The sequence below is a fragment of the Panthera leo genome, chromosome A2 (assembly GCF_018350215.1).
Source record: "Panthera leo isolate Ple1 chromosome A2, P.leo_Ple1_pat1.1, whole genome shotgun sequence".
Taxonomy (NCBI): domain Eukaryota; kingdom Metazoa; phylum Chordata; class Mammalia; order Carnivora; family Felidae; genus Panthera; species Panthera leo.
In genome coordinates, this window is record NC_056680.1 from 11169641 (window position 1) to 11183807 (window position 14167).

Here is a 14167-nt window from a genome sequence, read left to right on the forward strand (position 1 = left end):
ATTAGATGCAGCCAGCTTACACCCTGGGAACCAGAAAGGTGGAGAAGCAGGTGCCTTGGAGAACTGACTGGTGGGGGGCTACCTCCAGCAGCAGCCTCCAAGATAGACCACACAGCTGAAGGGTTCTGCAAATGGTAGCCGCCGCGTGTCTTATTGTTGTTGTTATTGTTGGTTTGGGGGGAGGGGGTTGGTTTTGGTTTGGGACTGTTTGTTTGTTTGTTTGTTTGTTTGGATTTGGGCTGTGATTCTGACTGTATGGCCATCTTTTCTGTTTCTCTGGATTGCACCAAAAAGTCCTGAGCGGTGGGAAAGAGTAGAGCTGAGATATGGTACTAAGGAACGAGCCTTTTGGGGCACCTGGGTGGCTCCGTTGGTTAAGCATCCGACCTCAGCTCAGGTCATGCTCTCATGGTTCGTGAGTTCGAGCCCCGGGTCAGGCTCTGTGCTGACAGCTCAGAGCCTGGAACCTGCTTCAGATTCTGTGCCTCCCTCTCTCTCTGCCCCCCCACCGCTTGTGCTCTCTCTCTCAAAAATAAATAAACATTTAAAAAAAAATTTTTTTAAGGAAAGAGCCTTTTAAGATAGTGATATTTGAGCTCGGTTCTTAAGACTGGAAAAGAGCCAGCCCTGGGAAGGACAGGCAAAGGAGGATGCCACCCGGAAGGAACAGCGAATCCGAGGCTTTGACAAGGCGGGAAAGAGCTTAGCGCGTCCCAGCAGCTGGAAGGAGGCCCGCGTTGCTGGAGGGAAGAAGCGCCAGCGAGAGAGGCGCTAGATGAGGCCGGCTTCCCGCAGGAGTCAGGATGCCAAGGCACCCCGGCCAAGTTCCAAAGCAAAGACTCCATCCGCGCCTCTCTCCAGCCTTTCCCCTCCCCCACTGCCGGAACTGCGCGCTGTTGCCACCGTCGCCACGGTGATGGGCACTCTGTTTCACTCCCCGTTCGGGCCAGGAGGGAGCGGCGCGTCTTTGGGAGTCCCTGCCTCTCCCCGTGGGGAGACACGAAGCCGGGACCATGCCCGTGCTGATCCCCCCAGCCGAGCGCAGCCAGGACCCGCGCGTTGGGGCTCCGGCGTGGCGCCAGGCGGCCACGGCCACCCTGCAGAAGGCGCGCCAGCTGACCGACCGCTGCGAGCAGGAGGCGGTGACCATGTGGCAACCCGAGGACAGCGTGCGGGAGCCGCACGTGGCGCGCCACCTCCGCCGCGCCGCCTACATCCTGCCCTGGCGCTTCCGCGTGGAGATGCTCGCGGGCGGCGGCACCGTGGAGAAGCCGCCGCCGGGCGAGGGCGTCACGCTGTGGAAGGGCAAGGTGAAGCCCCCCGCCTGGCACGCCCGCCTGCCGCTGCCCCTGCACCGCGACGCCCGGGCCCTGCAGAGCGCCGAGGTGGTGCACGCGCACGCGCGCGGGGCGCGCCTCGCCGCCGCCCGCCTGTGCCGCGCGCAGCACCAGGTCAATGGGCAGCTGTGGCTGCTGCAGCGCCAGCGCGAGGCCACCGACCGCGGGCTCGCCCAAGTCCGCAAAGGCCTGCTTATTAACCAGCAGAGCAGCAAGCTTCGGGGCTACCGGCCCAAGTCTGAGAAGGTGGGACGCTGCCCCCCCGCCCCACCCCACCCCACCCCAGGCCCAGTGGCAAAGCCCGAGGCCTCCGATCCCAGGTAGATGCTCGGCCTGAGAAAACCCCTCCCCGTAGAGAGAACCCCCACCTCCACCCCAGGAGTAAGGGCACCAGAAGATGAGGACACCCCCCAAGACGGGGTGCCTCGATTCTGAGCCCAGAAGGTGAGGCCCTCCCGTGGGCGTGAGACCCTCAAAGCCCAGTGAAAACACATCCAAAGCCCCACACACACCTCGCTGAGGACAGTAGGTGACGTAAACCCACCCCAAACCCCCACCCCCACCCCCACCCCAGCCCCGCTGAGGACAGTAGGTGATGTCCTGGTCCCAACCCTTGAAACTCTCCTCAAAATGTTTTTTTTAAGCCCCAGTCCTCCCCACCACAGCCTCCGAGAGTGAGAACCCCTCCTCCGGCCTCATCTGGGGAGAAAGGAACAGGTCCTGCTTACAGGTTGAGACCCTCAAACTCTGAGTCCTTGCACCTGGGAGTCACGTCCCCAGCCAGAGAAAGAGCGAGACCCCCTAGTCTCAGCCCTGGTGACGTCCTCCCCGTAAAGTGAAACCGCAGACCCTCACCCCAAAAGTGGGGAACATTCCAGCCTCCCCAGGGGACGACGAGACCCCACACAGAGAAGCTCCCACCTCCACCCTCTAAAGGGTAAGACACCCCACCCGGTGAGAGCCCCCTGAAAGAATAAAGGCTTCTCAGAGAGATTCCCAATGGGCGAGAGCACCCCCAACTCCATTCTCCAAACCGAGAGCTTACAAACTTGGCAAACCCTCTACTACCCTGGAAGGAGAAATCTCCGTCCAGCCCTCTCAAAGGTGTGAGAGAGTCTCTCCTTGTCTGCTAGGTCCCTGACAAAGCTGACAGTATGCTTACCTGGGAGAAGGAGGAGCTTAAGAGCATGAAGAGGAAGATGGAAAGAGATATGGAAAAATCCGAGGCCCTGCTCAAGGTTGGGAATACCTCAGGTCAAGTTAAGAGGGCTGCAGGTGGATCCAAACGGGTGAACTGCTCTGACCTTGGGGACCGTGGCCACAGCAAACCCTCAATCCACACCCCTGCCCACCCTAACCTGACATTCACTGTATTTCCACTTTGTGAAATGGGGAAACTGAGGCTCTGAGAGATGGAGTTGGGCCTCAGAATAACAATGAACACCCCTTCTGAGCCGAGCCCTGTGCAGTCACTGAGCTAACATCTTAAAACACTCCTGTGAAATAGAAACGATGATCCCCTCATTAGAGACAGGAAAACTGAGGCTCAGAGAGACACAGACTCAACCAAGGCACAGGGCTAGCCAGCGGCAGGGCTGTGGGTCAAGCTCAGGTGTCTTTTTGCTTCCATCCTTATCAAGATATAATTGACAATTTATTTTTTTTTATTTAAAGTTTTTTTTTAACGTTTATTTATTTTTGAGACAGAAAGAGACAGAGCATGAACAGGGGAGGGTCAGAGAGAGAGGGAGACAGAATCTGAAGCAGGCTCCAGGCTCTGAGCTGTCAGCACAGAGCCCAACGCGGGGCTCGAACCCACGGACTGCGAGATCATGACCTGAGCGAAGTCAGACGCTTAACCGACTGAGCCACCCCTAATTGACAACTTAAAACTGTATATATTCAAGACGTACAACTTGATGATTTGATAATGCTCTGGTTTCTCTTCAGATCGCATAAATCTTTCGCCTTTTACAACTTGATGATTTGATATATGTAGACATTGTGAAATAATCACCATAGTCAAGGTAGTTAACATATCCATCACCTCACATAGTTACCTTTATGTATGTGTGGGAAAACACTGAAGATCTAAACTCTTAGCAAATTTCAATTATAAAATGCGATATTGTTCTCTATAGTCACATTGTTCTATATTAGATCTCCAAACTTAAGCATCTTGCATCACTGAAACTTTATGCCCCTTGACCATTTCCCCCATTTCTCCCTCCCCCCCAGGGCCCAGAAACCACCATTCTATGCTCTACTGCCATGCATTTGACTATTTTAGATTCCACATATAAGTGAGATCTTTTTGCATCTGGTTTATTTCATTCAGCATAATAATGAACCTCCAGGTCATCTATGTTGTCATAAATGGCAATATGTCCTTTTTCAAGGCTGAATAATATTCTGTTGCATATATAATATTATATACATATTATATTATCTATCATGTATTATACTATTGTTATATATTATTAATATATGATGTTAATATTATAAAACATTGATTATTATCTTAGTATGTTATATAATTTATAATATGTATATTATATATTACATCACATATTAATATAGTCTATAACAATATATTATATATTGTATGCTATATACTATATATTATAGCATATGAACTATATAATATATGCTATATATATTAATATGCCATATCTTATGTACTGTAATACAATACATAATACATAGCATGTATAATATATAATATATATGATTAAGTATCTTTTTAATATATATTAACTATGATTATATCATTATATAATATTATGATTATATAATTGTTATTATAAATTTTATATAGCTTACATACGATATAATATAATTATAATATTATATAATAAATAATATGTTTATATAATTATATTATATTATATTTACATAATTATATCATTATACAATTATATATTATATCATATTATATAACATAATTTCTATATATGATATATGTAAATATACAACATAATGTAAAATATTACATGTTATAATATATTCTATATTACATAATTATTTTATATATTATAGTATATTAAGATATCAATGTTTTGATTATAATACATCAATATTATATAATTAATATGATAATAGTATATATATCACATTGTTCCTTATTCACTAACCTATCAACAGACATTTAGATTGTTCTCATGTCTTGGCTATTGTAAATAATGCTGAAATGAACATGGGAGTGCCAATATCTCTTTGAGATCCTGATTTTCTTTGGATATATACCCAGAAGTGGGAGAACCACCTTGTGAGTCAGCTCAGATGTCTTGAGCCTAGCTCTTTACATGTAATATGTGCTCAGTCTTTGCCACCTCCAGCCAGAGACGGTCTCTCACTACATCCTTCACTCTTGCAACAAGGGTTTCTTTATGAGGGCACTAATGAAGATGAAAAGGCAGCCAGGTTTGATGGAACCCTTGGGACCAGTTAAAGTTAGCTAGTAACTTGTGTGTGCTTTTGACTCATGTATTTAACAACTATTAATCCAGTACCCTGGTGTCTGGGTACCATGCTTGGCACTGAAGACAAATTAATGAAGAGGACAGAGACGGCCTTGCCCTCACAGAGTTCACATTACAAGGACATTCAAATAAGGGACAGACCAGGGTCCTGGGTGAGGTTGGGAGAGGAAATTTAAGAGCTGGTTGCACCACCATCCGTGGTGCTGAACCTTAGCTGTGCTCACCCACCACACCCCCCAGGCCAGGGTCATATTCTTTTAAATCTGGTGAGTCCTGAAAAATCCTTTGAGAAAGTCTGAAACTGACAAGGGAGAAGACCCTGAGGTTGGCCCCAGTAGGGAAGGGTTTGCAAGAGAGAAAGGTGAATGGAGAGGTGGGAAAAAAAAACAGAGATGGAAATTGAGAAGGGCCACTGGAGAGGCCTAATGTACATATTTCTGGAGAAAAATGCTTACATCCAAACAGACCTGTTTCAGCTTAAGATAATGAATTCAAATTGGCACTCAGAACCTTCCCAGGGATCTCACTGCATGTGTCTAGAAGGTTTGTTGTCCCACTGGGCAAGTTATTTCATTCTTTCTCTTCCTTCAGACCTCTCCATTCCTGCTTTCCTCATTCTCAATGAATGACCCCAACTCATGGGAGTCACTGAAGGGAACCTCATTATTCCTCTGCCAATGCTGTAATTCCGTCTACCTCTGCACCCACCTTCTCCCCGTTATTGGATCGTTCTCACCAGTGAACGAATGGGGAATTATTCTCTAACAAGTACAGATCTGTTTGGGATAATAAAAAAAAAAATGTCTGGAAACAGAGGTGGTGGTTATACATTAATGTCACTGAACTGTGCACTTAAAATGGTTAAAATGGAAAATTTTGTTACGTCTGTTTTACCACAATACAAAACAAAACAAAAACAAAAACCTCTACATCCCATGCTCCCCTCCAGGTAATCCCCATTTCTCTGATCCTCTCTCTAACCAGTCTTGTCTGCATATATTGACCCTGTCACTTCTTTTTTTTTTAATGTTTATTTATTTTTGAGAGAGACAGAGAAACAAAGAATGAGCAAGGGAGGGGCAGAGAGAGGGAGGCAGAATCAGCAGCAGGCTCCAGGCTCTGAGCTGTCAGCACAGAGCCCAATGCAGGGCTCGAACTCAAGAACCGCAAGATCGTGACCTGAGCCGAAGTCAGACACTTAACTGACTGAGCCACCCAGGCACCCCAACCCTGTCACTTTTGGGGGGCAGGAATTGGACTGGTTTTCCCCACTGCATCCCCACTCCCTGATACACTGCCCAGCATACACGAGGGGCTTGATGAATATTTGAATTAATGAATGAAAGACTTTTTAAATCTATTTTTTACTCAAATGGTTGAATCCCAAAGATACAATATTCAACAAAAGAAGCTAGACATAAAGTACACATGGTATGTTTCCATTTATATAAAGTTCTAGATTTCAAAAGCAAATTTCTTTGAAGAACCAGATAGTAAATATTTTAGGTTTTGTGTGAAATGCAGTCTCTATCACAACTACTCAATTAGGCCAGTGTAGGGGCACCTGGGTCATGATCAGGTCATGATCTCACAGTTCGTGAGTTCGAGCCCCGCATCGGGCTCTCTGCTGTCAGCACAGAGCCTGCTTCAAATCCTCTGTCCCCCTCTCTCTGTGCTCCTCCCCGCTGGCACTCTCTCTCTCTGTCAAAAATTTAAAAAAAAATTTTTTTTTTAAATTAGGGCATTAAAGAGGCACTCGTTGGGATGAGCACTGGGTGTTGTATGGAAACCAATTCAACAAGTTATATTAAAAATATTAAAATAAATAAGGGGATAATTTAATTTTAAAAATTAAAAATTAAAAAAAAAATTCGATCAGTGTAGCACAAAACAGCCAGAGACAACACATACATGAATAAGTGCAGCTCTATTCCAATAAAGTTTTAGTTACAAAGAGACGCAGCCAGTCCATAGGCTGTAGCTTATGGACATCTTAAGAAACAGGCAAGGGGCGCCTGGGTGGCTCAGTCAGTTAAGCATCCAACTCTTGGTTTCGGCTCAGGTCATGATCTCACGGCTTCTTCATGGGTTCAAGCCCCACACCAAGCTCTGTGGTGGCAGTGCAAAGCCTGCTTGGGATTCCCTCTCTGCCCCTCCCCAACTTGTGCTGTCTCTGTCTCTCTCAAACTAAATAAATAAACTTTAAAAAAAAGAAAAAAGAAAAAAGAAAGAAACAGGCAAAACTAATCTGCAGGGCAGTTTAGAGGAGAGGACGGTAGGGGCACCAGGAACATTTCTGGGATGATGGCAATATTCTATATTTTGATGAGGGTGGTGTTTATATAAGTGGATATAACTTTTAAATAACCACAAGTATCAAAGAAATGCGATATACTTCATTTTATAATGGTGGAAGTAGGGTTTGGGTGAGAGGAGGAGTTCAGATAGATAGATGTTGGTGGGGGAGATACTCTGAGGACAGCGGAGGGCTCCTGGTACTAATTAGAGCAAAGGAAGAGAGACCCTGAGGCTAGGGGAGGGGATCAGCCCTGAATGTAGCTGGGGAGCAAAGGGCTGATGCAGGAAGACTCTTGGTGTAGATACAGCCAGTGCGATCTCTCCTCTTTATAGATGGGGCAGTGGATCGGGGGAAGGGCTTTCTTGGGGTGCCAGAGCAAAGCCAGGCACAGAACCCAAGAAGAAAATGACACCCAGGACAGGGAAGCTACCACCAGCCCCTACTGCTCTTCCCCTCTCCACCCAGGGATCACTGAAGGCTTCTGGACAGGGGAGGGGTGCGGGGAGGGTCTGAACTTCCCCTTGGAAATCAATTCTTCCCGCCTTCAACGGAGAACTGGAGAGGGTCCCGGTTGGAGGTGGCAACGCTTTGCAGCCTCCAGCAGAGAAATCGCTTCCCGCCGCCTCTCCCAACCTCCCAGCTCACTCTCTGCCTTTTTCTCTGCTCCCTCTGCTTCCTCGTTCTCAGGCCCTGGCCTCCTGCCGCGATACTCTGGCCTTCTGCTGTAAGGAGAGGCTCCAAGCTGTGGACCTTATGAACCAGCCGCTCGATAAGGTTCTGGAGCAGGCTGGCCGCCACTCCTGGGTGAACCTCTCCCGCATCCCTTCCCCGAGCTCTCAGGGCCAAAAAATGCCTCCTCCAGACCCTGTGGGCACCTATACCCCAGGTAGGCCTCCACAGAAAGGAGTGCACTGCAGTAGGTACCCTCGGGTGCCCACTCCTCCACTGCTCAGCCACTGCCATCCCTGGGGAATTGCCCCCCTAGTGAGGGGGGATGAGAGCTCATCTCCACTGAGCCCACGTTCTTGATTAGCTCTTCACGCCCACTCCTGCTTCCCACACACTCCTGCGTGCGAGCACTCGCTCAGTCAGTCCGGGACGCTACTTCTACGAACTCTTCCCCTGGACTTTGTCCAGGTCCTTCAATAAAGTCCCCTCGCCCAGGGCCCAACACAACCTGAACACAGAGGAGGGGGGCTCAGAGAGCCAGGGTCGCCAGGGTCCGGGAAAAGGAGGCCTTGGCTCTCCAACGAGTGTCCCCACGCCGCCCGCAGAGTGCGCCACGGCGCTGTACGAAGCCAAGCGACTGTTGATGGAGTCCAAGGACACCTTGCTGGAAATGGCAAAGAACGAGGAGGACATCCGGGCGCAGCAACATCAGATAAGCGATGGCGTGTGCGCCTTGTTGGCGCAGAAGATGCGGGAGACCTTGGAGCTGAAGGTGGGCGCGGCGGATGCGACTGCCCGTTGGGGGGGGGGGCTAGGATGGACCACGCGGGACTACAGGGGGGGAGGGGCGCGGGAGCAGAGGAGCCAGGAAGCCACTGTGATCCCCCTGTGCTCCCACCCCACCCAGGAAAGAATGAATATGACCTTAGGACTAATGCGGGGAACTATCCAGCGGTGCACGAAATTCAACCAGGAAATGTACATCACTCACGGCCTCATCAAGGTGGGCTTTGGCGCCAGACCGTGCGGGGTGGGACCAGGGTCGCTCGCCCTGCCGGGCCCGGGGGCCTCACTGCTCCTCACACCGCACTCCGCCAGGGTCCTCTGTCAAAACGTCACCTGGAGACCCGAGAGAAGCTGGACAGACCCCTGGTTCGCGTGTACCAGAGACATGTGGGCACCCAGCTGCCCGAAGCCACGCGCCTCGCCCAGGTATGCTCCTGCGTGGCCCCCTCCGCGCCTTCCCGCCCTCTGCAGGTGCAGCCGCATCCCGAGGGTACTGCTGCCCCAAGCACACCTGACCCAGGTAAGACCCCCCTCACCCAGGGCTGTCAGTCCTTCAGCTCCGGGAGGAGACCCTCCGGTACCCACACCTGTCTCAGAAAAAGTGCCCTCCTGAGCACTGGGTGTTGTATGTTGTGTGTGTGTATGTACAGAGAGAGAGAGAGAGAGAGAGAGAGAGAGAGAGAGAGAGAAAGTGCCCTCAATCTCTGCCCGCCTCGCTCCCTCTTTTTTTTTTTTTAAATATAATTTATTGACAAATTGGTTTCCATACAACACCCAGTGCTCATCCCAACAGGTGCCCTCCTCAATGCCCATCGCCCACTTTCCCCTCTCCCTGCCCCCCCCCCCCCATCAACCCTCAGTTTGTTCTCAGAATCCAAGAGTCCCGGTAAGGCCCTCTCTCAGCCTCGCTGCTTCAGGGACGCCCGCCCAGAGGCTCGCCACCTCCCAGGTCCCGGCCGCCCCTCCCCCTCGCTCTCCGGGTGCGTCCCCTTCTCCATCCCCTGCCTGTTTCCGATTCCCTTTCCAGCATTTCTGGCCCCAGTGTGTGCCCCCCTGCCTCCGATCTCTTCGAGCCCCTTCCCAGGAGGGGACCCCCCGCAAGCACGCGTGGCCCAGGTGTGCCCTTCCCCTTCGGAGGCCCGCCCCTTCCTAGAGCTGTGCTCCTTTCACACCCGCACCCGGCCCCGGGCGGGTTCGCCCACCCCAGACAGTGCCCAGCTCCCAGCTCGGTCCCCCCGCTCCCCAGGGGACTGAGAAGCTGCAGCGCCACATCTCGCGCGTGGAGAAAAACCTGCGGGAGCTGCTCGCCACGCGCCAGAACCTCGCCCGAAGCCTCAAGTACAAGAGGATCGGGTATGAAGTGGACTTCAACGTGGTGCGCCTGCGCCTGCGCCAGGGGCACCCGCACGTGTACCACCAGCAGGCGCAGCGCCTGGTCGACGACTGGGACCCGCGCACGCCGCCGCGCGCGGAGTCCGGCGCCCCCGCCAAGTGACAGGCGGGCCCTCTGCCCCGGCCGGCCATCCGGCGCGTTTCTGCCTGCCGGGGCCTGCGGAGCAGAGACTGGACGGCTCCGTGGCCCTCCCTCCCTCTCGCCCGACCTGCCTTCCCTCTAAGCATCCTCTAGCAGAACTATAATTAAAAAGGACACTGATTACCACGTAGGAGGCACCTACTGTATATCACTCACTTACCCTACACCACCTGATGGGCAGTGTATGCTGGGAGTTAACAGGCTGGGCTGGGGCTCCAGATTTCCGGGGCGAATTCGAATCGCACCCCCCCAAACTCAAGCTGTGTGGCCTTGGGCAAGTCCCTGCCCCCCTCTCTGGCCTCAGTGTCTTCACCTGTAAAACGGAGAGGATTACAGCACCCATCTCAAAGGCTTGTAGGAAGGATAGATGAGTCCATGTGTGAGGCCTGTGAGAACGGTAGCTGCCCAATGTTACGCCGCGGATAAGCGGACGAGCTGAAATTGTAAGCCCTGATTCTAAAGCCTGCACTCTGAGCAAAATTTGGAGCTCCCCTCTGTCCTCCCCTCTTAGATGAATGCAGGCCCCCCCACACACACTTGCTGTTGTTATTAACGCTACACACACACACACACACACACACACACAGGTATAGAATATAACTACCACAAAGAATGAGAATTCACTATATTTGCAAAGGTGGAGGCAGGATACAGGAAAACCTCAATGGACAGCAGGGGACAAAGGTGCTGGTAATTGTGGAGAGCCGCCTTTGCCACTCCTAAATCCAAAGGGACAAGGTAGTCGAAGGCAGCCAGCCTTACAGTGCTGTCATGTGGATGCTGGGGACATAAATGCCCCTACCCACCTCTCTCCCTTGGCCAGGGTTCCCTACTGGTTGAAGCCAATGAGAAAGGAAACCCATTGATGCGGTCCATATATGCTCTGGGACACAGAGCTGCCGTCACCCCGCTGACTTTTGAGGCTCTTGCAGAGCCTTCCTGGGGCTGGGAATTGTCCCTTTGCCTGCAGCTTTGTCCGTCCACCACACCCCAAAACCTTACATAGGGATGCAAGCATTGCCTTTTGCATACAATGCCTCACGCTCTGGGTTGCCATCTGCCACCCTCATGCTTGCTGACACAGCCCCGGTTTGTCACCTCTGCTCACCCACTATTCCCCAACAGTGATTGCATAATCCCCTAGGTTGCCTCAGAACTGAGATTTCAGCTGCTGCTGCCGCAGGTCACGTCATGGGCACCCGGCGAGGCTCTCAGGGACACTATAATGTGGGGGTCATCATCCCATGCTAGAGATGAAGAAACAGATTCCAAGAAGGGGCAAGAGGTTAAGTCTGGACTTTAAAAAGTGTGGGGAGGGACGCCTGGGCGGCTCAGTCGGTTCGGCGCCCGACTTCGGCTCAGGCCATGATCTCACGGCTCTCGTGAGTTCGAGCCCCGCGTCGGGCTCTGTGCTGACAGCTCAGAGCCTGGAGCTGCTTTGGATTCTGTGTCTCCCTCTCTCTCTGCCCCTCGCCTGCTCCCGTTCTGTCTCTCCCTCTCAAAAATAAATAAACATTAAAAAAAAATTTTTTTTAAGTGTGGGGATGTGTCTACAAGGGGATATGCCACTGCCCAGAAGAAAATCTGCATGAGAACATCTACAGGGCCTGTCAATAATGCCACCTTGGGGGACCACATTCCAGACCTCCAGAATCTGAACCTCAGGGGGCAGAAGCTGGGGATGAGCTTTTCTAATGAGTTTCCCAGGGATGCCTGCGGCACACCAATGTTGGAAATGCACCCTCTCCCTCCTGCCAATTTCCCCGGGGCTGACTTCTGCATTGGCCACAGCAGACACTAATGGAGAGACCCATGAAAATGTTTTCACTTTAATTTCTTTTAAAGTCAGAAAAAAAAAAAACATATGAATGTAGAATGCATAACATTACATGTTATGTATACTATAGACAATAGTTTATAGTATATACCATATAATATATAACATTATAAATATTAAAATTAAAATGATTGAAACTATAAATCCAGTCTGGATTATGTCATCTTTATACCAATACAGAGTTTTATTTCAAATTTTTTTTATTGTGGTAAAATACGCGTAACACAAAATTTACTGGCTTAACCGTTTTTAAGCGCCCAGCTCAGTGGCATTAAACACATTCCCATAGGGGCTCAGCCATCACCATCATCCCATCTCCAGAACTTTTTTCATCTTGCAAAACCAAGACCCTGTCACCATTAAATATTGACTCCCTATCACCCCTCCCCCCGCCCCTAGCTCCCACCATCTACTTTGTCTCCAATTTTGACTACTCTGGGAACTTCACATAAGTTACACCAATGCCGTTATCAAATAATTCTTGAAGTTTCTTTTTATGAGGGGAGGGGCCCCCGGGTGAAAGTGCCTCAGATCCACGAAAGCCTTTCAACCTCTCCCTTAGATATCGGGCACATCCCCGTGTCACTCAGTCGAGGTAATTCAGTAGCATCAACTGAGGCCAGGATTCCGCTGAGCCCTGGGAGATGTATTGTGCAATCAAACACGCCGTTGAGTTTCCTCCTAATAATTTTTTTTTAAGTTTATTGTTATTAGTATATCCACACCCAGCGTGGAGCCCAAACTCATGACCCCGAGATCAAGAGTCACATGCTTTTCTGACTGAGCCGGCCGGGTGCCCCTCCTCCTAATAATTTTAAAATCTGTCTGTTTTTCTCCATCCCCTGCCCCATACACTCCTCCACTTCTAGTCCAAGGCATCATCATTTCTTGCCTGGATGGTTTCTGACAACTTCCTCACTGGTCCTGCTCGTGCTGTCTTCTCTGGAAGGCACAAACTATATCTCAGCCGGTGTGGGCATTCTAGTCTCCAGAGCACATCGTGGCATGTGGCCGCCACCACGCACGGCTCCTAGAACACAGTCCTACTGTCTTCATCCACTCAGGCTGCTGTAACAAAATAGCACACCTGGGGAGCTTATAAACAACAGGACTTTACTTCTCACAGTTCTGGAGGCTGGGAAGTCCAAGATCAAGGCACCAGCATGGTCACATTCCCGGGGACCCCCTTCCTGGTTCACAGCTGGTTCCTTCTCACTACGTCCTCATGTGGTGGAAAGGGCAAGGGAGCTCTGTGGGGTCTCTTTTATAAGGACATTAATCCCATTTAGGAGGGCTCCAATCTCAGGACCCAGTCACCTCCCAGAGGCCCCACCTCCTAATGCCGCTATCTTTGGGGGTTTGGAGGTCAACATATGAGTTCTGGGGGGACACAACCATTCAGACCACATCCATCTGACCTCACTGCCGGATCCCTATCCTACTCTACCGCCTTCTCAGGCAACTCTCCCCCACCACGCCCCACCCTTTGCTTCCAGTGTTTTTCAGTTCCGCCATTTTCATTTCTGTATCGGTTCATTGTTGCTGCTGTAACAAAGCACCGCAAACTTAGAGGCTTAAAACAATGCAAATTTGGATCTTACAGTTTCGTAAGTCAGAAGTCCAAACTGAGGGGCGCCTGGGTGGCTCAGTCGGTTAAGCGGCCGACTTCGGCTCAGGTCATGATCTCGCGGTCCGTGGGTTCGAGCCCCGCGTCGGGCTCTGTGCTGACAGCTCAGAGCCTGGAGCCTGTTTCACATTCTGTGTCTCCCTCTTTCTCTGACCCTCCCCTGTTCATGCTCTCTCTCTGTCTCAAAAATAAATAAATGTTAAAAAAAAAAAATTAAAAAAAAAAAAAAGAAGTCCAAACTGGATTTTACTTGGCCAAAGCCAAGGTGTCAGCAAGGCCCCAATTCCTCTGGAGGCTCTAGGGGAGAACCCATTTCCTTGTCTTCTCCAGCTTCTAGGGGCACCTGCATGCTTGGCTTGTGGCTCTTCCTCCATATCCTCAGCCAGTACCAGCATCTTTAAATCTCCCTCTGATTGACTCCTTACTTGTGTCATCACATCTCCCTCTGGCCCTGACCCTCTTGGCTGCTGCTTATAAGGAGCCCTGTGATTACGTTGGACCCACCCAGATAATCCAGAATTATCTCCCAATCTCAAAATTCTTGGTGCATCTGCAGGGTCCGTTTTGCCATGTAAGGTAACATGCACAGGTTCCAG

General features: G+C 50.4%; 1 protein-coding gene across 4 annotated transcripts; it reads left to right on the top strand.

Annotated features, from left to right (window-relative positions):
- Positions 1-941: 941 nt before the first annotated feature.
- CCDC105 (coiled-coil domain containing 105) lies at positions 942-10237 on the top strand. 4 transcript variants are annotated; one of them, XM_042927461.1, is made up of 8 exons: positions 942-1583; positions 2471-2575; positions 7806-8004; positions 8393-8559; positions 8695-8790; positions 8886-8999; positions 9601-9689; positions 9820-10237. In XM_042927461.1, the coding sequence occupies exons 1-8, from the start codon at positions 1014-1016 to the stop codon at positions 10187-10189; spliced, it is 1710 nt and encodes a 569-aa protein (XP_042783395.1). In that variant the 5' UTR covers positions 942-1013; the 3' UTR covers positions 10190-10237. The 4 variants fall into 4 exon arrangements, with proteins under 4 accessions (XP_042783395.1, XP_042783396.1, XP_042783397.1 ...); XM_042927462.1 differs by lacking the exon at positions 2471-2575; XM_042927463.1 differs by lacking the exon at positions 9601-9689 and having other exon boundaries at positions 9820-10112.
- Positions 10238-14167: the final 3930 nt, after the last annotated feature.